The 25056-nt window shown below is 39.2% G+C and overlaps 1 protein-coding gene across 3 annotated transcripts in view; it reads right to left on the reverse strand.

Annotated features, from left to right (window-relative positions):
- Positions 1 to 25056, reverse strand: part of LOC102293264 (disks large homolog 4) — a 62593-nt gene that overhangs the window by 22342 nt on the left and 15195 nt on the right. For 2 of the 3 annotated variants that reach the window (XM_005922213.3, XM_042220878.1), the window contains exon 2: positions 7593 to 7754. In XM_005922213.3, coding sequence (XP_005922275.1) covers positions 7593 to 7754 — 162 coding nt within the window. Of the gene's footprint in view, positions 1 to 7592; positions 7755 to 20054; positions 21115 to 25056 lie in introns of those variants that run through there. The other variant, XM_042220877.1, reaches the window with a different exon arrangement.

Consider the following 25056-nt stretch of genomic DNA (forward strand, 5'->3'; position numbering starts at 1 on the left):
CTGCAAAACAACAGAAGGAGAGGGTAATTGTGCAGGCCTTGTACATCGGCACAGGGAAGAACAGCGGGTACCGCTCAGTCTTTTCTCTTGTGGCGATTGATTTTGTATATTTCTAAGAAATCCTGAAAGCAGGCCTTGAATGCGACAGTTAAAGGGCCCACACTGTAACATACTGTACTACAGTGTTGAAAGTAAAATACTTGTTATATGCAAAATCTTAAAAACAGTGTACCACACAGACAGCACGTCGAGAAACATTGATTAAAAATTATATACTGATCATTTATACAAGCACCAGCCCTGAAGATGGATTAATGCAGAACAGCGATCAAACAATCAAACTAAGCAGAATACACAGTGACACAGACGGACTGTCTCTACTACTCACTGATAGCTTATATATGAGAGAGTAAAAAACACTCAGGTACATACAACCATTAAGAAACAGTGGGACTGTCAGTGCTTGTTAAAGCAGAATTGATTACTCTGCACAGCTGAAGTTTTAAACAATCCACCATGTGCCCATGAATTTTACAAACAGCAACACTGCAGTATTTTCACATGTCAGGAGACCCGTTTCCTCCCACTGGAAAAGTTTTATATTACAACAAAGCATGTAATTAACCCCTTAGCAGTCCTATTAGTCCCCTAAACCATCCAATGTCCCGTGGGCGGTACGTCCGACTGCTAACAGTTTAAAGTATGAATGTTAGGACAGCTGCATTTGCTGATCCAGCACAGCACTTCATTCAGTTGATTCATGCCGATTCCTCCTGTTATTAACAGACACTACCTGTCTTTCTTAATATAGACACTGCTTTCTATTCAGTGCTTCACTGGAAATATTTTGGCTTGCTAAATGGCAAATCAGGAGTCATATCAAAGCTGAAGAGTATGAAAAAATGCAATGAGTCAATGTTTCTGCTGCCACGCAGTCTCAAGCATGTGAGATGGCTGCAGGAGGGGTTAGGTAGTGTGGAGAAGGTTTTTAAAGATGGGAAAGTAAAACTTGGGCAATGTTATTCACTCGCTGGACCCACATCCTCTCCGTAAACGAGAACGAACAGCTTGTATAACTGGGGGAACATATATAGATGAGAACCGGGAGGAGCGTGTTTGGAGGCGTAGTCCCGCTCCTGAAATTCAGATACTTTATCTCCAATTGATGAAGGCCAGGCTTTCTAGTGTTGTTCAAAAAGTAACAAACCAGTTCACAAGAGCCCTCGGGGGTACTGTGTGAGGACACAGTACAAGCAAATGGAGCAACACAGTGCAGATAAACATCATGCATCATCATAGTTATCCTGAAATTGACCATTATCGTCTTTAAATCTTCATCAAAATCACAATTAACAACAAAAAATCAATTACCTGTAAGCCATATGTAATAATTATTAAATATCTTTATCAGGCCTGTATTAATATTTGCGTGTGACTCATAATATCGCAGAAATCTGATCACAATATGATTTTTACTCGTCTAACTCTGAGTGGGACAAACATAAGGGTCGCCACATGTTCATGCATCCAGCCAGCCTAGGACGGAGTTACGTTCTTGTATTTGTTTTTATAGCTATTCAAGGATGCACACGCAAAGCTCCCAGAGCGTGATGTGAACAATTCACTTTGAACTAAGTTAAGGCAGACCTTTGTACTTCATCATGCATTCAGCTCTCCCTGAAGAGAAACACAAAACTTCATAAATAATAGCGGTATTCCAAAAATAGAAATAGGGCCAATCCTGATTCAAAAAAGCACCACTGCAAACAACATCAACATGCTCTCTTTCAAATGTTAGGAAAAATATCCTCAAGACAGAATTTCACTGCAGTGTAGGTGTCTTAATAACAGTGTTATTGCTGCTAATGCAATTTAGTGGTTTATAAACTGCTCTCTGTGTCACACAAGTTTTGATGCAGTGAACATACTGAGCACCAGAAATGTCTTTGGGCAAAATGGGAAGACTGTAGAAAATCTATTTTAGGAGACTTTTAGAGACATGGGACACTCACAATGCAAAACCTCATTATGGTTTTAGTTTATATTGCAAAACCCTTATATTTTACACCAAGTATTACCCACTGTACTTAATATCACATTGAGGGATGATATCAAGGAAATGCTTTCACAGCCTGCACTTTAATATTTGCTAAATTGGTTTTAGAATTATAAAAACTCATTGCCTCAAAAATGATGCAACTTTCACTTAAAAGTGGTGAGCAGTACAGTTCCAGCTTGGTTATAGTGACTGTGTCATACTTTTTAAAGCCTAAACCATGACATAATTGACAGAGAATTGAATGAAAAAAAAAAGTTTATTGAACGTTCTGACATATTCTTTTTTATATATATAATTATATATTATTTTGCATATATAACATTTAAAGTGCATCATATTTTGCAACATATTTATTTAGGTTTAAAAAAATTATTTAGGTTCTTTGGGGAGATAAAAACACACACTGATGTTGTAGAAATCTTAAAAATTAAAGGAGGCCATGCCCAAACCAAAGTATTGTTTGTGATTTTAGTCTGTTGTTAGGTGGTTACTAGGCAGCGTGACAACAAAATAATGTACCGAGAATTTAAGTTTTGAGGAACTAAAGCAGATGTTGCTGTTATGAATTGAAAATGTATTGATGCTGTAATGATTTCATAAATTAAATACATTTGTGCATAAATACTAAAAATGGGTCATTTTAGCTTGTTGCTAGGTAGTTGCTAGGTAACGTGGTGACATATCTGATATAGATAAGAACCTTCAGGGCCTTTAAAATATACCTGTGTGCCATGTTTTTTTGTTTTTTTTTTGCTCAACTCCTGATTGTGTAGGATGGGCAAACAATTTCTTGTATTATAATAGGATTTTATGAATAAATTCAATAAATTCAATTCAATAAATTCTGAAAATTAATTTAAAAAATGTTATAGAAGAAAATATTTTATTTAGAAAGACAGAAAACCAATGAAATTTAACAGTGGTTACATTACATGTTGAAGACAGGTTTCACTTTTTCCTGCATCTCCGTGTGCCATAGACTACACACTGCACTTAAACAGCAACACTGCTTTTATTAACGTTTGAAAAACAACCTTAAAGAGGACCAGTGACTGGCCATTAATCACTACAGGAGTTGCAATAGTGGTGGCCTGTTGACTTTACACTTCTCTTGCCCACACACACTGGAAACGACATTACATTTCAACAAGAATCAAAATCTAAACACGTAACAGAAAAAATATCACAGCACTCTAAATTAAAGCTTCAGCAGCCCTGTAGGTCTCTGTGCTTGGCAGTTTAGAAGTATTATGTACAACTACTCTCCTCACATTACAGGCAAAAAGGTAGATAATGTTAAATAAGTAAGTATATTTTAAACTTATGCTAGCTAACAAATTAAGTTATAGGCAATTAAAGGCAATTAAAAACTGATTACATTTGTACTATAATGTCAAACTACTATTAATTTAAGATACATGTGGTCTAATGGTGTAAGACAAAACACAAAAACCAAGCAGGAATTTTATTTAAACAATTATAACACCTATCTACACACCAAAGTAAATAAAAAATTCAGTGTTATTAATTTGAATTAATATGTAATTATATGCAATTTTATAAATTTCCCCTTGAAAATAAATACATTTACATTTCTGGAAAATAATTAGATAAGGGCTTACATGTGCATTAGAAGCATGCTTTATAAATTTTATGAAGCCAATTAAGAGTACAAAGTCATGGTATGCTGCACAAACTGAAGTCCACCAATAAAATGCTTTAGCAGTCAAAATAATAAAGAGTCAAGACTCGTAAGGATGATACAGTGTAGCAGAGTCAGTCACTGTTTGAGGAGAAATACAAATAACAGAAGAAAAGCAGAAATTATTTCATATTTCTGATGCCAATTTCCTGATTCTCCACACTGTTTCTGCATGCCAGCCTCAACACAATTAGTTTTCTAATGAAAGTGCACATCTAATGAAACAGTTCACAGAAAAAGTTATATACTAAGTGCCATTTTATTAGTGGAGACCTCTTCAGCTGCTCATTAATGCCAGTATCTAATACCTAATAGCTTATATGCAAATATTAGCCAATGATGTGGCAGCAACTCTGTACATGTGGACACTTTGACAGGATCGAGAATTGCAATGAAAAGCAGGGATCCATCCTGCCTTGAATAATGGTTCACACTGCTGGGTGGGGGGACATGAAAGTGACTTTACTCAAATGGCCTCCACCTTCATCAGATCACAATCCTGTAAAGCACCTTTAGGATGCGTCGGAACAGGAAACTGCATTGTGGATGCGCAGCTGACAAATATGCTGCAATGTCATGATGCCAGTATGATGTCAATATGGGTCGAAAATCTCTGATGAATGTTTCCATGTTGAATCTGTGACGTGAAGAATTAAGGCAGTTCTGAAAGCAGAAGGAGTCATGCATGGTGTACCTAATACAGTGGCCAGTCTCCATGCTCACGATAAAAGGGGGACCTACTGATATTCATATAAAATACTCTTCAGTGTAATGGGATACAATAAGTAAATCGGGCAATTTGCCAGTTTGAAACATATATTAAAAAAAACCCCACAGACGTTATCATTATTAGATCATAAATAATATTTCCTGTATGATAACTCATATATACTGAAAAAAATACCACAAGCCTCAAAGGACTGACTGAATGAGTCATGTAATGGACCTGAACCACTGGAGGGCACGCATTACATTTTTTATTTGACTTAATAAACCTCATACTGGTGGATTTTTAGAGAATGGAGTAACTCTCCTGCCACATTACCATAATAAATGGTGCACCCATCAACTATGAATAATTACTGATCCCTTGGCATGTGCTGGATGGCAAACTCAACTGGGAACACAGGGATTCAAAGTAACAAAAAAAAAGAGAGCTTGTCTGTCCTTTGTAAAAGCTAATAATGCGACACGTTTACACGTCATCTTGTTTTTAAATATATATTTTAACTGTCACAACACATCACCCCCTTAAACATCTACAAAAAATGGTTTAACAGAGAAAAACATGTCATCTTTTTGTTGTCAGTCTTGAACAACCTCACGGGTAAAGCCTCAAAAGCAGGGACGTCAAAGTCATGTTACATCGTCGGACGCATACAGCCCACTGTGATCTTCAGCTGTCCGGACCAATGAAACTACGTGATAAATGTCTAAAATTACAAAAGCTATGGTAGTTCATTGTCCAGACTGAATTTAATATATTTAATAATAATGATAATCAGAATAATAATAATAATAATAATAATAATGATAATCAGAATAATAATAATAATAATGATAATCAGAATAATCGGTCTAGTATAAATGGTAATGGTGTTGAAAGCTGTAAAATGTAATTAAAAGTTAAGTTCTTTAGGTTTTCCAAAGCTGCGCATTGTGACACCCGAACTTTAGAGTAAGAGTCACAGACTTATAGACAAAGTTACCACAACCAAAATATATGTATATTATATATTACAACCACTTTCTTGTTTGTGCCCATCAACGAGCAACCTCAAAAACCAAAATGAAATCTAGAACTGTAGTTCCTCTTGTGGCCACTTGGGGTTGGCTTCAAAAGAGAGCCGATCCCTAATAGACTCTCATGTTAAAATACCCAAATTTAGGCCAACATATACATGATTACATCTTGGCATAAAACGGTTTGCTCTCATTATTTTCTACCTCATTATAGTTGTACAGGCAATTGATTTTTATATAATTTACTCCTTAAAATCACACAAAGGCTTAAATTTAGGCATAATTATGGTAGTGCTGCTTTGATATGTTGTTGTTAAGCCTGTACCAAAGTCACAAGTTTCCTATTGTAACAAATTATGGAAGCAAATATCTACCCAAGCTTAGCTCTTAACTCCCCTGCTCTTCCCTCTAAATATGTTCATGTCCGGTTAAAAGAACAATACCAAGATGATGAGAGCTAAAATAACAAACATGTGTTTTCACACCTTCTTCACTTCTCCTGGATGTTATTACCCTGTGTTATTCCTGCAGTATACAGTCTTATACCCATTTAAAATCTCTATCTAAACAAGTTTTTGTGCATTGTACCGAGTAAGGAACTTTTTCTAGTGTCTTGTACGACTTGACCTAACTCTCCAAAGCTACTGCAGTGGTTTTTAATTTGGCAGTGTTCCCATACAGAGCACCCTCCTCACAGCATCCTCAAGGAGAAATCTCCATGGCCACCAGAGCTCATGCTGAACATACAGCTGTATATTTTAAACAGCAGCAGACAACAATAACTCAGCCTCTCCATTGTATTCCCTGGTGAGAAACTGATAACCCCTCCCTCCTCAAAGAACCCCCATCAAACTAAATAAATGCAGGCACTCTTAAGTTTTAATAGCAAGGGATGCTGTTAAATAACGCATGTGGGCATAGGAGACAGATCATTATTAAGTGGCCATTATAGCCTACACCTTTACATTTGTAGCTACACTAGGTATTTGCTAATGCACTCCTAGCAAAGCGCTCATATTCCTACTGATGTCAGCTGTATCGTTTGACTGTGTGACCGGCATCTCCTGTGCTGTTGGTGTCATTGCTCCCTTCTTTGTCATGAAGCTCTCAAAGACATTAAATACTGTATTGCAAAAAAGAATCGTAAGCATTTCCTTATTCTATACATTTGATTCTGTACCTGCAAGTCCATCCGCCAGTCAAGCTATCTGCTGCCACCAAACTCAGAATGAGAGATTTTATTTCAATTTGTTGGATTTTTTTTTTGCTGCTGTCACACGGTATCATTTATTAAACCAAACCTATATCTGAACGCATTCTTTAATGTCTCAAGTGTTCACATTACTACCTTAAAAGTCTTGAATGCATCCTGCACATTGATTTTGAAGCTGTGCAAATTCATGTAAGTGCAAAATTGATCTGACCATTTAAGGTGCCAGGGGCCGTATCTATTCCCCATAAATGTATTACATTCCCATTACCATACTTAAGTTGACCATGATTCCAAAAAAGACAACACGACATCTTAAGAAAACCTATAATAGATAGATAGTGTGCGTGTTTGTGTGTGTTTGAATTAGAAATCTAATAATCAGTGATATATACTGTTTTTCTCTTAGGGGGGTGTTAAACAATCTTCTTTAATAATAACAGCAATTTTCAAGCGTCTTCATCAAATATTATGAATTATAAATACAATTATCCGCTTCCACGGAACATACATTTAGCATAATTAGCACGCGTGTAATTAGGGTTTTTGAGCTGCAGTGCAGGAAAAAAATAAATCTCTGATGCACTCAGATCGCAAAGTGGCTCACATGAAGTCATGTAAATGTGAAGTCAGAGTTATCGCACTGATGTTGCATTGAATATTCAGCACTGCAGTACATATATAATTGGCTGTGGAACGATGATGTGTGAAGCTCTCTGCAATATGCTCTCGAGCAAGGGTGTGCTTATTTTGGCACCGTGGGCTAACGGCGTCGTTCCTAAGTGTTGACAGCTGAGTGCTTTGTGCTGTTGTAATAGTGTTGTGTATTGATTACCAATGCACATAAGCGAGTGTGTTTTGGAACATGCGTATCCTACCTTGACAGGTGAGATATGCGTGTGTGGTGTGTAGCCATGGATCGCCTCCATGGCGGCGAGGTTTTTGTCACTCATATGAAGCATCTCTGCACTTTTCCCTTGAGCCAGATGTGCTGGACTGTGCTCCAAGGGGGGCGTCTCCTCATCCTGGTACCTGTACTTCTGCAGACACACACAGATACAGGCGAGGGTATTAGTCTCGCCAGGTCTTATGTAAAAGGAGCTCGATAACAGGTAAATCACAAACAGAATTTACCGCCACCTTTCGCTGGTTTCTGATCTTCTTACACATTATTATGTAAAAGACAGTCTACCTGTACAAAGAGCAGAGCGCAGTATTTCTACTAAAGAGGGATTTTTAGCTAAAAGCGGACAATCTATATGCAAATCTAGTTTATCACATAACATGTGTGACGCCCACAAGCACAAATTGGACAAACGGAGGCCTCAAAATGTTTCCATTGTGCGTTGAGCAAAGCTAACGTCCTCCACAGCCACATGGAGCAACTGGAGCCGTGACTCATAGCGGCTCTGAAGTAGCCGATCATGCGGCTTCTTCCTAGTAACCTCACTCCCCTACCGATATCCCACACCTGGGCAGCCTGCCAGCAGCCCACTGTTTTAGCCACACATGGTAGGTTTCATTTTAGGCGTGATGACACAAAATCTGCACGCAGCAATTTTCCATCACAAGCACACGAGAACGTGGGCAGCATCACAGTGGATATCTGCTCGTCCTGCGGGTTAGAGCTCGCGGTTTCTGCATATCTGTACGCCGCTCCTGAAGCCTCGAAGGCTCACAGTGTACTACCGTGCTGCACTGCAGATGTGAAGCGGCCGATCTGAAAAATGGAAACATTTGGTGGGTCCTTCAGAATTTTGGCTGGTGGCCCGATTGCCAACCCTGCCACTATCCCCTTTCTCATTTATATATATATATTTATGTTTTGGAGGCAGACTGGAGAGAGAGGTGCATCACTGAGCTCTGTCTCAGACAGGCTGCCTAGCAACCAGAGCAGAGCAGAGATTGCAGTGCCACAGTTGGGGCTGCCAGCATCGGTCCTGGATCACATTACACTGAGACAGCAAGAAAGAGAGGGAGTGATATAGAGATGAGAATAGAAGAGAAAGTGAGGGGGATGGGTAAAAATGGGAAAAAAAGAAAGAAAAGCGAGCCCATCAACAGAAAACAGCAGCATGAAGGCAGGAAAGAAATGACTCGTTGTTGTTGCATAATTACAGGTTAATAAGCTGGAAGCCCTTTTTTTCTGTGCAAAGCGCTGAGTCTGATATTACTGCACTGTTGTATACATAGATTAACTATTATGTAACTGCATACCACCAACTACCTGCACACTGTAAGAGAACAGATTCAATTAAGTATGTGGCTCAACTGGGAGATATGGTCCATAATAAGATGCAAAATATTTCTCTGTTTTTAAAACTCCTCCCAAGCAATATTACAATATTAAACTTGCATGCAAAAGCATAAAAAGAAAATACAACCCAGTAAAATATTATTATTATTTAGGTAATTGGATACTTTTAGCAGCTGTTAAATTAATATATCTTATTTTTTAAAAGAAGAAATGTCATGACGTAGCTATGATTAATGTAGCCTAGTTCTATGGAGCTACTGTGCTGCTGTCTATACTCACATATAGACAGCAGCATGTTTTTTAATGAAGCTGAATTCCCAGTAAAGCTGTTCTGATTTCCACTTTTTTTTTTCGTGTTTCTGTTGTTAGAAAACGGAGCAAGTATGAAATATGAAACAACGCGTGAACTGGCAGCCAGTTAAAAAGCCGTCTTCAAGCAGCACCTCTGCACTGCTGAAATGCTCGTTTTTTTTTCATCTGCCACCCTGACCACGACACTGTCTGACAAAAACACACAATTCAAGTCGCTGTTGCCACAGAGCAGAAGTAGAGAGAGCCGTATCTGTGGCAAGACATCACACTTTCTGGGAAATACTGGAGGCTCTCTTCTGCAGAAAGTAGCTAAGGTGCTTCTAATAACATCTGGGTCATGGTCATAACAAACAAATTAAGGCTGAGCCTCAAATACAGGCCAGGGGGAAACCAATCCCTTCCTGTTGTTACTGCATGTGCAATCCATCACTTACAATGTTTCTGTAAGAATTATGCACTTGGTTTAAGAATTTAAGGTCTGGTTCCAAACGATCGGTCTATGTGTTTAGGGAGATAACTGAGTGAAATTATTGATTTCAACAACCCACAGCTGCTCCAAATCTATAAATTCTAAAGCCACCTCTCTGCTTCAATTCCTGTCTCTTTAAATGCAGAATATACAGCAGAGCATCCTTGATATAAAAAAAAGAGGATGGAGTCCCCGCAGCTCGGAAAATCAACGTAACTTACAAGGGGATGCACATAATCATGTAAATTACTTTGCATTTTTCATAATACGCCATAACTTGCTCATATTTTGTGTATGTACTGAATTTTCAACAATTTGTAAAACCCGGAGGCAAACTATTATTACGTTTCTGTAATAACTGTAATAAAATCTGCTCTCATAAGAAGGTTTGCCGGGCGTGAAACCTTTTGTACTGTAAGCTTAGACAGGAAAGGTGCACTATAACGATTCTGCTACAGGCTTGCCACTAATATAAGCCTACTTCAAAAAAACGAAGGCAGTTGACTTAAATGGAGGCACTGGTAACTTATTATTATCTACTTATTTTTATGTGCATGAGAGCGAAGGAATCGTGGGAGTGAGCCCGAGAAGCAAAACAGCAAAGCTTGTGTCATGCTGGCAGCTTAAAAAAAAATATGACAGTTTGTACCAAGCATTCCCAATACATTTACTACATCCCATGTAGAACAAATCAAAATATACTGACTATATTTGATCTATTTCCCTAGTCCTAATTGTGGTTAATTAAGTATTCTTAACTCCAACTGTACCAGTAAAGTCTTTTCGTCAAATAATATAAACCACTGATTTAAACCCTGGAAAGACAAGTATATTACATGAATCACCGCTCAGAGTAGCCCTGAGCTCTCTGGTCTTCACTTCCTCCCCCTTTCCTGCATGACCAGCCTTCACGCTGCCATGTTGCCTTCTGTCCCACTGGTGGGGGATGTGACATTAAACTCAAAGATATGTTACACAGTGTCCTTCTGGAGAGAGGTTTGGAGCATTTTTCTCTGACAAGCACACTGTGTGATTGTTAAAAATGACACAGGATTTGTTTATTTGGAAGAGGGGGAAGACAAATGATTGATTTGAACACTATGAATGATTTTGAAGCTGACTGAGCCTTGGTAAACATTTTAACAAAGCCAGCATGACTGAGGGGCGGGCGGCAGAGGGATTCTCAACAGCCACGGATCATCAAAGTTCTCCTATCCTTTCGGTTTTCCAGCTAGGTAAAGAGCCATCACTGAATTCACCTGTTATGCATATCACTACTGATTGGATGGTTTAATAACTAAAAGTACAAAGACAATAAAATTCTCCCTTTTTTTGTTGTGCGTTCCATCATTTACACTGTTTCTGTGAAAATTATGCACCTGTTTTTTGGTGTTAATATTGTAGCTCCTTCTGAACCATGTTACTGATATGTACATATGAACATTTTATTTATTTATTAATAAAAATGCTTAATATTTTTTTATCGAGATTGAGAGAATGAATGAGCCCCTGCACCATCAGATATAATTGGCTTTTCCATACTTAGGCAGTGTGAGAGGAGGGCAGCTGTTTTTGGTTATTTGTTTGTTAGGGTTCAACAAGAACAGCTTGGAAAGTCCTAAAAGAAAAAAAAAGAAAAAGATTTCCACTCCGAAGCAGAATTCCCAGAATTTTATGTGTTTTTTTTCTTTGATAATTCAGGTTTTGGGTTATTTGTTGTGCAAAAAAGCATTGTGACGGTGTCATTAATGCTATTTTCAATGAACAATAAATTCATTTGTCATCTCACAATTCAGAGGTTTGAAGGCGGCCATTATCAGCAAACAGTATAAAAAAAATAAACAAGTAATTAGCTAAGCCCACATCTGACACACATATAACTGCACCCGACCTTTTTGGATGCCCAGAGCATCAACATTGCCTGATAACAAAACAACCACGCACAGCTCGGTAGCAAAATGGTCATTTTCTAAATAATAGAGCATATCTCTGTCTGAGCCAGTCAAGCCAATCCAGTCTAAACTGGTTCTAGGTGCAGCTCCTCGGTTTGTCAACCGGCTGAAACAAGCTATTTCAGCTCCACTCACTTTAAAGTCACTCTGAAGGCAGCCTGCTTTTTTCTGATTGGCTGCCCCTCATAAATCAAAAGTTTGATGGCAGGTGGGTGGGGCTTTAGCTTGCACAACAACCATATTCGGGACAAATATCATATAATACCACTCAAAGAATTTTTAAAATATTTGTTTTAATTTATTTGTTTGTTTGTTTTATATCCCAGTGATCATTAAAATTAAAGTTAGCTGCAAAATAACGTCCATAAATAGACTACTGGAGGCATTTCAAGATGACTGGCAACTTGCAAGACCTGCTTCTACGAGGATGGTGATTCTACAGAGCCAGGAAAATGTTTCATTTTTGAATGATTGTGATCACTTGCACATAAACCAACCTCTTTATCTGAGACTTTTTCCACAGTATATGCATGACAAAATGAGGTAAATTAAGGAAAAGCATCGCTGTTACCCTCTGGATTGTAATACACAGAATGCACTGACATCCACTGTCAAGAACACAAATACGTAAGAAGATATAATCTGTTTTCATAAACATAAATTCTCATTAGATCACTTAAACTGTCAGGTTTTAAACAATCAGTTGCTCCTATCTAAGTGTTTTAACTTTGGCTTTGTGTTTTGATTTTTATGCCATTTTATGTATTGAAACACAAATCTTCAAATTCATTTGAATAGAAACACATTTACTTTTTATGAGATATGTTGTGCTGCTTCCAAACGTCATATCGTTGCAGTACCAAACAGACTCAATAAAAAGCCCTCTGGGTTGATTTCTAAGAATCAAAGGACATGTAAATAAATGAGCATTCACCTTTAATTGACACAGATTTGCAAGTGAAAAGCTTCTAATGGTTCCTGTAATGTCTTCCACATCAAATGCATTTACCATATAAGTTTGTTGTAAATTATATGCCTGAGGGGTAAGGTCAGCTTTCATTCCATTACCTAATGAAAATAATTTAAAAGCTCATGCTTGGTCCTTGAATTACAAAGTAATGTGATGGCAGACAGCATTTGACATTTGCTCTACAATAACTGAACTCTGTTAAACGTTAAATATTATTATTATTCTTCACACATAGTACAAGAATTTAAGCAAATACTACTCATGCTGCTCTCCTAACGATGACCTTTAAGTAAGGCAGGCCCTTGGAAACCTCCCTGCCTGTTAGAAAACGATTTAAAAAAATAATTAACAGTAATTATTTTTGGAAAAAATATGAATAATCAGAGTTTTTCCTGCCACAAAATTGGCCTGTGGTGTGATGACTAGGCAGGACAGCAGGATCAATTTGCATCCTATGAAAGTGATGAGGATGTGTTACCTCTTTTTGACCAAAATGTTCCTGTTATACATTTAACAACATAGATTATGCACAAATTCCCTGTGCTGAAACGCAGTCACCTGTGGTGATATTTAACTTTTTCTTTTGTTTATTCATCAGCTTTCATGTCGCAGTGACCATTTGCATTTAACTAAATCTGGATAGTTTTTCAAAATATAACTTCCCAAACAAGCGCCCGGAGGCTCTTTGAGATGACACAATGAACTGTGCACTGTAGGTGGTAGAGATAATCTGAATGAATGAACGTGAAAAGGTAGAAAACCACATGTGCAAGGGAGGCAATATTCACAAATTAGATATCCCAGACAAATAAAACACTTGGACAATATTGCACTCACAGTCAATGAATGTTATACAAGTTTGGTATGGTTCAGCAGTGTTGTGTAGGGGGAAGAGAACAGCTTGGTCGTTTTTGCATTTCTAGTTAATTTTCATGCGTGGATCAAACATCAGCAAAACAAACATATATATAATTACTGATGATTCACTGACGCATAATGTTGGTCGACTAGACAAGAAATACACTTAGATTTGTAATTTTACCTCTGTTCACCAACACAGCTGATTTTAAACCCAGCAATCAAGATGTGATTGAATTGTAGACTCTCAGCTTTAAGTCAACGGGTTTAGCAAAAGTACTAAAATGACTGTTTAGGAATTACATCATGCCCTATTTTCAGAGGCTCAAAGGTAACTGGACAAACTAACATCATTTTAACTGTAAAGATCGCTTTTAATTATTGGATGATCCTGCAGCCAATGACTGCCTGGCATCTAAAACCATCAACATAGGTGGTTGTAGCTCAAGAGGTAGAGCAGGTCTTCTGCTAATTGAAAGGTTGATTGTTCAACTCCAAGCTACACCAGTCTGCATGGGCAAGATTCGTCCATCAGAGTATGAATGTGTGTGAATGTTAGACAGAAAGCACTTACTTAGAAGAAGCATTGTAGGAATGGGTGAGCCAAGTTGCGCTTTGAATGATCAGATAGAGTAGAAAAGTGTTCCTTGAGATGCTCTGCTGTCCCTTGAATTAAACCCGAAAGTCTGCACTTCAATTGCTTGTTGTGAAAACCGTAAAATAAAAGTGTCTTTGACTTGGGGTTTAACTTTACTTCTTGCTCTTCCTTTGAAAAAAAGCAACAAAAAGTAATCACTGTGTTCTTCCCTTTCACACACTGTAAGTAGGCCACAGCTCTGCCTGGATATCGGTGAACAAACCCTCACACCAGCCCACTAGAATCTATCAACCACACTCACGTGGACTACTTACATTATCTTGAAAATCAGACTGATGATGTGGGTGAAATAACACTCATGGTGCCCAGCATCATCATTCACTGTCACTTTGACAGAGCGCAGAAAAGAGAGCAACATTTGCCTGTGACGGTCATGCGAACGTCCTCTTTTCCACTACAATCCATCAAGAAACAGTCACTGTTGCCTTCTCAGTTGATTTTCACTCCCAAGTGTCTTCACAAGAGCCAAACCTCAAACACAGCTTTCATCTCATTTGCATTATCACAATTGCTGTTGCCAGCCAACACCTACCAGTACAACACTTTTTTCGTGTATATGTGAGCCCCAGAAGACAGAAAATTCACTCATCTACTGCCAATGGTAACTTCAGACTATTCTCCAAGGTGTTTCAGCACAACACTTTGACGAGTGTTAGTATCCTGTAGCTATGCTGGCTTCCACAATAACAACAGACTTTTACATTTACCATGGGGCAGACTGCTTAAAGCTGTGCTGAGAAGGATGTTAATGTAAGAATCCATCAGTCCTAAATCAAAAAATGGAGCTCCAACAAGGAGGAGTATCCAATACCCCCACGAAGATGCTCTAGATTCACCCCCTCTTTACCCAAATTTAAGTCTACAGTTGTCGCCTTTGCGATGCTGAAAATTAGCATTAAGTACCAATCTAACTAATGGGCCGACAAAAATTTCAAAAGACAGAAAGACAAAGGGCAAAGAGTGAATATTTATTTAAGAATGCATAATTAAATTATTTATTATCATGATTTATTGATTTATTAGCATAATTGAATGAAAAACAAGTGCAAACACATCTTCTGGGCTGAAATACGAAGGTGTTACACAGCGAGCAGCAACAGAAATGCATCCGCGTCGTCCCACAGGGAGATGATTTAAGTTCTGCCCTGAAGACCTATTCAAAATCAACATTTTAATCAAACAAATACTTCCAGCAGTACATGCTTCGAATCCCATTTTAACCACTGTAAAAAAACAGGCTTTTTTATATTAGAGTGGAACCATTTGCTTGGCGAGCAAAAGGTTGCTGGTTAATGACTCAAATCTCCTTTTGCATTGCAGGAACAGCAGCTGGCATTAAAAACTGCTAAATCAAACATGCGGCGCTTCCTGCTGTGGGAACCCTCGTGGTAAGCAAGCAGCTGAAAGTAGTTTCCATATCACAATGAAACATAAAAGGCCATAAAACAACCTTAGCAGTTAGTTGGCACACGTTTAGTGCGGTTTTAACTTTCCTCAAATCTCAGTCTTTTTGCTTGTTAATTTATGTTGATGCTAATAACATTCTGAATTTCCTGTCTGTGGGATGATTCATCATTGATAAAACCCACACAGATGCATCATCCTCAAACGCAATAATCAGATCAGAGTTACAGTATATGTTGCCATAGTGGGTGCTCGGCTGTGGCACTTCTGCAAAGGGCTGGGCATGGGGGGGAGGGGGGGGGGGCATTGTGTCTGTCTAGAGCCTGCTTTCACTGGAACTTCACACTTATTTGCAAGGCAAGAAACACTTGCACGAGTCTGCAGTAGTAGGCCAGCTCATGTGAAATTTATCATTATGTAAATGGAAGTAAATGCAGACTGCTGAATTAATGCTTGGCATTAATGCACACAGGGAAACATCAAGATCAGACAGGGAGGGAAGGGAGAGCAAACATGCTCCCTCCTTTTGGCTTCGTGACACGTGAGGAAGCTAGAGTCAGAGCCTACAGCTGACTAGATTTCTGGTGGTCAGTGTGTGCAGGCAATGCAACGAGCAGAGCCCTGACAGCTTAAGTGCAACCCCGTGGATAAAAGGGTGTGTTGGATATTCGCTGCACTGAGAGGAGTACGTCATGCCATGCTACCCTTAATTAGCAATAAATAAATAAATAAACTGCTTTATCGTTTTTGCAAGTCTGCAGGTCAGACACAGCTCAGCAGTGATGATCGTTTCATCTCCTTTCACTTGGTCCACAGAAGCATGCACACACCATGTTTTTTGGGGTTTTTTTGCTGACCACATGCGATTTCACGTATGGTGCACTTGTAATGGGGGTTGCAACATTAACCCTCACTCTCTGACTTGTCTGCAAACACGATCATGCATGGAGAAGCCATTTTACCACAGTACTTGTTTAGAAATGAAAATGCAGCGACGGTAGATTTAAAAGTACCAACAATAAATATTGCAAATGAAGCGCCTCGATGAAATGCATTGATTTCTTAATGGCTTGCATAGAATAAAAAGCGTTACCTTGTTATACCACAATTCTAAAGTAAAGGAAAGAGGCTTTTTAAATGGCTGAACATCAAAAATAAATGTATTTCATGTTTAGTAGTTGGTAGTGATTCATTTTGGCTTTCAGAGACAAATGCTGAGCTTATTTACGTGCTTGTGCCTTCTGTGAATGTTTACTTCCTGGAGGGTAAAGCAACTCTGAATCTTTCTGCATTACAGCGAGGCTAAAAATGGATTTAATTTTAATGTTTGATGATGCATATCCATGTGCCAGATGCTCAGCGAGGTGAGTTTTTAATTTGTAATGTTCTGGTCCTTTTTGTGTTTGCCAATCAATAAAGTTAGCTTAAAAGTAAAATCAGTACCATTAACTGTAACAAGGGCCTCTACTGGTTAATCAAAGGCGCCGCCATCATTTTTGCATCTCTAACTCTGGTGACTGTTGCATTTGTAAAGGGCCATGTTGGTAACCTTGAATATTAGAGCTGTTTAAATTAAAAACTGTATTATCTACCACCATCCCATTAATAGGATGAAGTTTATGTTTATGAACAACAGCTTCCTCTTTTAGATTGTTCTTAGACTTTTATGTATTTTATATTATTTTTTATTTTTTGCATGACCTTGATAGGTGGACTCAGTAAGGTCAGTTTCAGAATAGGTTTAGCTTTCATACCATAAATGTGCCTCTCTCATAACACAGTGTGGTGTTTTGGCTCACATAAGCACATAAAGGAAATGGTTCAATCTTAGACCTGAGAAGAACTTTTGTACACTCCACTACAGTGATGGGAATCCTCAAGCTTATTGCTGAGCTCGGGCTCATTTCTCTGTAACAAAGAAGGCGACACAAACAGCAGAGTAAAATAGGTCAAATCCATAGGAAGAAGTGTATTTGCAAGACTATAAAAACAGGGACATTAAGCATGGTGAATGTGATATCAGTGCCCCAAATATATCCTCTCTGCTATCCCCTTTCTATATAATTACTTCTGTGCATTTAAAATTTTGGGGGCTGGTAATGAATGACTTTTCTTTTTGTTTATTTTCCAATACAGACACAGCGGAAATTGATTATCGGGGTGAGCTGATTACAGACCTTGACACTGAAATGAAGGCGCGCTGATACCTGTGTCATAAATCATTCATTGCACTAACGCTCGATTATAAAACTCTATTCTTTGGCCTGTTTACATTGCACGGGCTTTAGTAGAAGTACCGCTCCAGATTGTGGCTTAAAGACAAAGTGAGGCAGGCCGTCTTGACTGAATGTTGCTAGGCCATCAATGGCCATTAAGCATAAGAGAGCCCATTAAAGCACTGCTGAGTGCCTACAGCCATATAAAGACCTTTTTAATTAAGACACTGTATTCAAAATGACTGAGTGGATTTGTGCCGGGCATTGTTTAAGAACAAAGGTTATGCAAATACATCACCTTGAAAGCCCTTGGAAAACGACCGGTCATGTGGTAGCTAGTGTAACATAGAGGTTTATTGAGAGCAAAGGGTGCAAATACATGATATGAGGTAAAAAAAAAAAAAATATTGATCCAATACACTGTATATCCCAGAGATCCAAATTAAGCCCTACCTATAACAACTCCCCACGAGACTGCAACCGACTGGACACAAGCTGCTGGAGGGCTATTGAACCTGCATCTATACACTGTTTGCACATGAAAGAACAATGCTGAGGCTAGTCCTGAATGCACTGATGATTCCTGTGTTTTCCCCCAAAACAAGCCAGCTCCAACACAGTTACCAGTGGCATCATAGAGACAGCCTTACCAGAAAGTTCCCAAACAATCTCAACTAAAATAATTGCTTATAAATTACACTTGAAATGAAAAGAATCCCATGCTTAGAAGCCAGATCTATTAAAACAGAATTACTGTACAAGTGGCTTTAACTGAGTCATTAATCCCACCTGAAACCTGCTCTTTACGACAGAGTAAATGTTGTGTTGTGGAACTGCATTTCACTTGGATGGGCATGACTACAGAAGACGCAGCTTGAATCACTGGAAGAAGAATGTTGATGTGTTTTCCACCAGGAAGGTGTGGTTTTCCTGATGGAGATGCAGAGGAGGATATGAGCCAGGAGGGAGTGATGCATGGGGACAAATGGGATTATCTCTGCTAGTAAACTCAATACTGAGCACAGCAGGACCACCCTTTCAGAGACACGAAGAGGAAACACCCACGTAAAACCTCACCAGCTTTGCAGCAGACAAAATGTTCAAATAATTGCATGTAGTAGGATACGACGAAGATGTTGAGCTGTCTTATCTCCTAGCCACAAACTAGGAAGTGAACTGGATTCTAGTGACAAGACAAAACACGAACCAAAACGTCAGCAGTGAATTTACAAACAATTAACTGGAGCTCTGTACACATGTACACACCATTTTGGCATGTGTAGCGACAATTACTGGCCAGAGCAGAGCGGTGTAGTCGGATTTGGCTTTGTAAAGCTAACAGATTAGTGTGCCATGTGGAGGGAAACTCTGAGCTGGCTGCAATACTAGAAACACCTGAAGTTGGGAGGGATGGAGGGAGGAAAATCTGGACAATCAGAGAATCAGTGAATGAATGCCCAATGTCCTCTCTTTGGATTACACGTTCTCATCATGATGGAAAACAGACAAACACCAAAAAAAAACCATCCAAGAAAATAAAAACTGCCTGATTTTTCCTGATAAACAGCAAACATCACCCTCTGGGTCTGATTTAAGAACAGACTACTCTCCGTTCATGTTACCCTACTCCAAGCAGGCTCTGTTCTGTTGCAGCTTCCTCTAAGGATGAAGGCTACTTAAGTGGCCCTGAGCAATAAAGTGGTTTTTCCAAGGTCAAAAGCACAACATGCATCTTCCCTTGCTGGAATGCAAAGTGAACCTGTGGTCAAGCCCTACCGTGACCTGCCCAATGGAGACGGAGGAGAAATACAGGAGGGAGCGATGCTCCATTCATTAAGCAGCATCAGTCTGTGAATTTACGCTGAACAGCAGCTAACACTAAACACAACAGTGCTTGCCAGCGATGCCGTAGCATGCTATCTGTAAATTGAAATCGACCATCTGAGCACGAAAACCCCGACCACTCGGCGGTGCAAAGGTATTAAGATGTGAATAAGCTTGCTGGCTCAAGACATATGGCCAAGTCACTTCACTGCACTAATTACTATCGTGGATTTGCACTTGGAAGGGGAAAAAAAGCGCGGTTCAGATGGCTTTTAACCCTCCCCCTCTGAAAAAATAAAAAAAATAATTTAAAAAAAAGGAAAGAAAGCTAATTTCTCCCAGAGGCCTTTTGCTCGGTTTTGTTCGGTGTCTGAACAAAGTGCATCCAGATGAGAGTCGCTGCTGCTGCAGCAGCCTTACCTTACACCCGAACATAAGAGACAGGGTCCGGTTGCTGCAGATGACCTTACACTGGCACATGACCGGAGAAAGACACTTTAAATTCCTGACAGGCAGAGACATCAGTCCGAAGCCCTCACACCAGGCAGACAGCACCAGAGCTCGTCGGTCCGCCGCCTCTCACTCAGAGCCACGGTGCAATTTAGACGAGAGCCGCGGAAGCTGGAGGGGGCGTGTGGGGCCGGTAGTACCCGTTAATGGGCGGGCTGCCCCGTTGAAGCGTGAGGTGTATTCCTGCTTTATTTGTTCGTTTATTTTTACATTTACTTTACGTTAACGTTTAACGAGTCGACTGCTGCCTGTACGTTGCCATATTGTCCAGAGGTTGAGCACAGCAGGCGTCACTCATAGCTATAGCGTCTCCCTCCCCACCAACCCCCCGCGTCTCTCTCTGTCCTCGCGCTTCACTTGATTGAGCCGTAAAGTTTGGACGTAAAGCGCAGCAGGAATCTCACAGGAAATCCGCGCAGAGAGTGACGCGAGAGCGATTATCAATTATCCTTTGAGTCTGCGTGAAAATTGTAGTAGTAGTAGTGGAGTAGTATCAAAGCGAGAGCAGTGAAAGCCGGGGAGCATTTTTTGATGCTACACAAACATCCTCGCTCTCCTCCACATGTAACACCGTGATTGCTGCGCCCCCCGATGGATCACCGGGAAAATGGCGAGTAGGCTGCTGTCCAAGGTGCTGAAATCCCTCAACTCAGGAGGAGGGATGCGAAACGTCTTCATTTCATTCATCAGCACACGGTGTTTGACCGTATCCCTCAAAACAACCTGCTCACATGGTCAGCGATGTATGATCCTCACGTTAAGCAAACACATGCCCAGTCTTAAATGTCGTAATAGTGTAAAATAGTGACGTAAACTAGGACCGACAAGCTGAGACTCTCTTGCTGTTGTGTTAGTATTTATATGTGTCATTATTTTGGATTTTCTCAGCTATCACTGCGCATGATCTGGATGGTTGTTATAGGGAATAGTGCCACTTGTGCTAAACGGAAGTGCTGATAGTGGGCCTTTATTTTTCGCTGGGCCTGTTCAGAACTAAAAAACAAAAAATGAATCAACCTAAAGTTAAATCAATTTTAAAATTACTCTTGATTTTTTTAAAATAGTGTTTTCAAAATAAAATACAATAGCAATAAGTTATTGTCCTTTTTTCTTTCACACACACACACACACACACACACACACACACACACACACACACACACACACACACACACACACACACACACACACACACACTTTACAGCTGTCACAACATGAATGTGTTTTTCAGTTTTCATTTGGTATTTTGATGGTCTCCACTCCTTCGTGGGATTGTGCTGGCATGGTGAGCCCACAGGGTGGAGTGAGAGAACCAGGTAGGGAAGATTTGAATATTGTGCATTCATCTCAGGACCGACTGCGGCGCAGGGCTCAATGCTCCCGGGTGACGTCAGCGTTAAATCGAACACAGAAACTGTTCCAGATATCCCAGTGTGCTGCTGATATATATATTTTAAAACCCTTATCTCCCACCTATAGAGCTGGAGATATCCAGTGTGCTAAAGACATCAGCAGGTTTATCACAGATCTTCATGGGGAGGTCATTACAGCACAGTGTGAATTAGAATATAGTGCCAGCTGCTTAAAAATGTTTTTTCTTTTAGAGTTAACTCTCTCAATGACCAAAAAAGACGTGTGTAGAAATTAAAAGTTTCTAGTTTGGTCATGTGATTCAGGGAGTAATCATCAACATAAGCAGAGAATCCTTGATCACATAAATGCTCTGTTTTATAAGTCATCTGAGTCTTTGCTTGCTTCACATTTGTCTTTTAGTACTCTATGTATGGAAATGTATATATATTTATGCACATAATAACTGAAAGTCTGTCCTCGATTGCAGCGGTGAATGCCCTTTGATAGTTCACATTGCCGACTGTATACTGGAAAAGATTGTGAGTAACAGACTTTTAGTAGGCCACCTCTTCAAAATTACACAAGGGTAGTCCACGCGTTTTCCTCTACTCCTCCACTTGAATTACATCCACACAGTTTTTATGTGTGTTTGTGTTCCCCTGGCAATACTCCACCTTCTGAAAGTAACTTTCTTTAAAGAGTACTGTCACAATATCAATAACTAATCATCTAATCAGAAGTCTGTCTCATTTCAGTTTGGTTCAAATCAACCTTCATATCACAGGTCTAAATTATATATCATTGGCAAGAAAAAGACATGAACTATTTTCTATTCTTTCTCTCCTAATAGAGAAACCTCCAAATAAACAACCCAGGAATGCCTGGGATTCCTCTCAAGGCTTTCATTAAAAATATGTAGACATAGAAATGTCTTTTTTTCCCCCTTCTTTTTAAGTATAACTATAAATTGTACATAGACATGGAGGTTTCAGATCTGGAAGGCAGAAATCCTTGAAACCTGCTTTCTTTCTTATGACCAGTGGGGACATCTGGTAGCAATTTACACGCGCATAATTCACAAATCATGGATTATTTTTTGTGTAGCTTTGGTTCAAAGGCAAAACAAAACTGCTGACTTTATTGGCTACTTTGCTAGCATACTATGTGGTAGCTTTGAATTGTTTGCATAGACTATAAAAGACTACAATGCCCATTTCTTACGTGGTTTGATACATCAATAAACACTTTCATGATGAGTTAATGGTATCGTTGCAAGTCTTATTTAACGCAGTATAAAATTAATTATGAGAGGCTACCATGTGATTTCAAAGTTATTACCATCTGAACATGCTCTATCCCTGCTTTGTAGTTAGCCATACTCAGCATTTAGGAAAACCGAGATCCTTAACTCGAGGCTTAGGCCAGTGGCCACCAGACTAAGAAGCATCCATCTTTAATATGTAGTGTATAGCCAACATATACAGTAGAAGTGACCCATTTTATGCAACACTTAAGTGTATTAACATGCAATTAACACAAAAACTGATGTGACTAACGTCATAAATTATCAGCGTAGGTACAGTATAATACATGGGTACACAGGTATTGTATAATAAGTACAATACAGCATGGGCACAGTATAATTTCTATGGCATACTGTAAGTGGCTTTTCCCTTCAACTACAGTATTATGTAAGCGTGGGAGTCACATGGAAACCTGAACTGTTTTGAGTATAGCATTAACATCCTAATGCTGCATTGTATGAGAGAAACAGAGAGAGAGAGAGAACCCCAAAAGAGTGTTTCCATGACAACATCTGCAAAGGGTGGCAGATCCCTAACAAACAGTCCTCTTGCCAGCAGCTTTCTGGTCACTGGCTCTATAGCAGGACTGTTTCTGTCACGGGTGATTGTCTTCATAAAAGCAGGTGTCTCATGCTACTATTACATGCGACACAAGCGAGACACGTGACAGGTCTTCCTCAAATGGACAGAGAATTTAAAGAAATACAGTGAGCTCACGAGAAGAGCCCCTCACTGACGCTGTGAGTGGCTAAAACCCTGTTAAGTCTGCCCTGAGGTTAGAGCCAGATGTTCCGTACTAGCTGTGGTGGTTGGCTAAAAGTTTACATTAAAGCTAAAATCAAAGCTGAAATTCTGTTTGGTTTACATTTAATTGTGTGAAAATGTAAATATTCAGTCTTCATTAATGCCTTTGTTAATCTTCCCACATCCCCATCTAAAATGCACAGCATGTCCTTGCTTTTAGATTAGCTCACCTCGTTTTTGAGATGTGTGTGATCAATAGATCCTACTCCGCCAACTATAGTCAGCTAAATTTTATTGCTGTTTTCTATTTATTAGACTCTTACATATACATAAACATCTCAAAATTAAATAAAGCAATGAATGCACTTTGATCTTGCTTCATTTTGTCTATAGACCGTACATTTCAGATTTATGAATTAGAGCATATTTTGTAAGTCCAGCCAACAGAAATAACAATAATATTAGTCTCAAACCTTTCACCAAATGTAAATGTATGCAGAGTAATTATTCCATATGTTATCCATATCAGAACCAGCTTATAATGACACCATAAAGTTGATTGTGGCCATTGCATAACAGTTTTTCCAAACTTTATAATCTGTTTTTAAATTAAAGCATATTTGTGGTTTATTTCAACCTGGTGTATCTCTCCAAAATCTATACTGTAGATCTGGGAAAAGGAAAAATTACACAAAGGGCCTCTAAAGTGAGTTCCCTGCAGCTTTCCAGAAAACATGATATTTGCATTAATCATTTAAAAAATACAGTTTCAAGCTGACCAATGCTAAATGTGCTCTTTGCTGACTTTGTTAGGGATCTCCAATTGGGGAATACTTGCCATCTGATCTAATCCCCTTGTATAGTCATCCACTGCTTAGTGGATTGCTTACGTGCAAGTTACAGGTGTCGAAATTGTAGTATGATGGTGGGTTGCATTCTTTTGAACCATGGAGCCGATTGTTTCTTGAAATCTTTAAAACATAGGTTTGGACTACCAAGTTAACATGACCATACCAAAGCCTACAAAGCCCACATTACTGTATAATACACCGTTCTGAAATAAATCAAAACAAACATCTACCAATTAGATTTTTATAAAAAGCCATAAACTGATAGAACATGTGAGACATGGATGACAAAATAGTTTTGCTCTGTCTGGGCCCGCTCTCTAAATAGTTGTTTGTTGAGGCAAAACCTACAAGGAATTACAGCTTTAGTGTTTGCATTCACTGAAAGTGTACAACTACTGTCACAGAAGGTGGCAAACTGGGGGGAAACCAATGTATATCACACTTCCAGAACAATTCTCTACTATTGAGCCTTCCATTACCTCCAGCATTCAGCAGCTTTGACACCGGAACAGCGGAACTGAAACGCAAACACAACCGGGAATCTCCCGAGGCTCCGAGACTGCCTCAGCTCTCTTGACTAGGAAAACACACAAGGTGAGAATAATAGTATTCACACCTACACAAAACCAACAATATCTGAAAGTTCTCTGTGTGAATATC

This window comes from Haplochromis burtoni, unplaced genomic scaffold (assembly GCF_018398535.1).
Source record: "Haplochromis burtoni strain Fernald_Lab_line unplaced genomic scaffold, NCSU_Asbu1 Contig_56, whole genome shotgun sequence".
Taxonomy (NCBI): Eukaryota; Metazoa; Chordata; class Actinopteri; order Cichliformes; family Cichlidae; genus Haplochromis; species Haplochromis burtoni.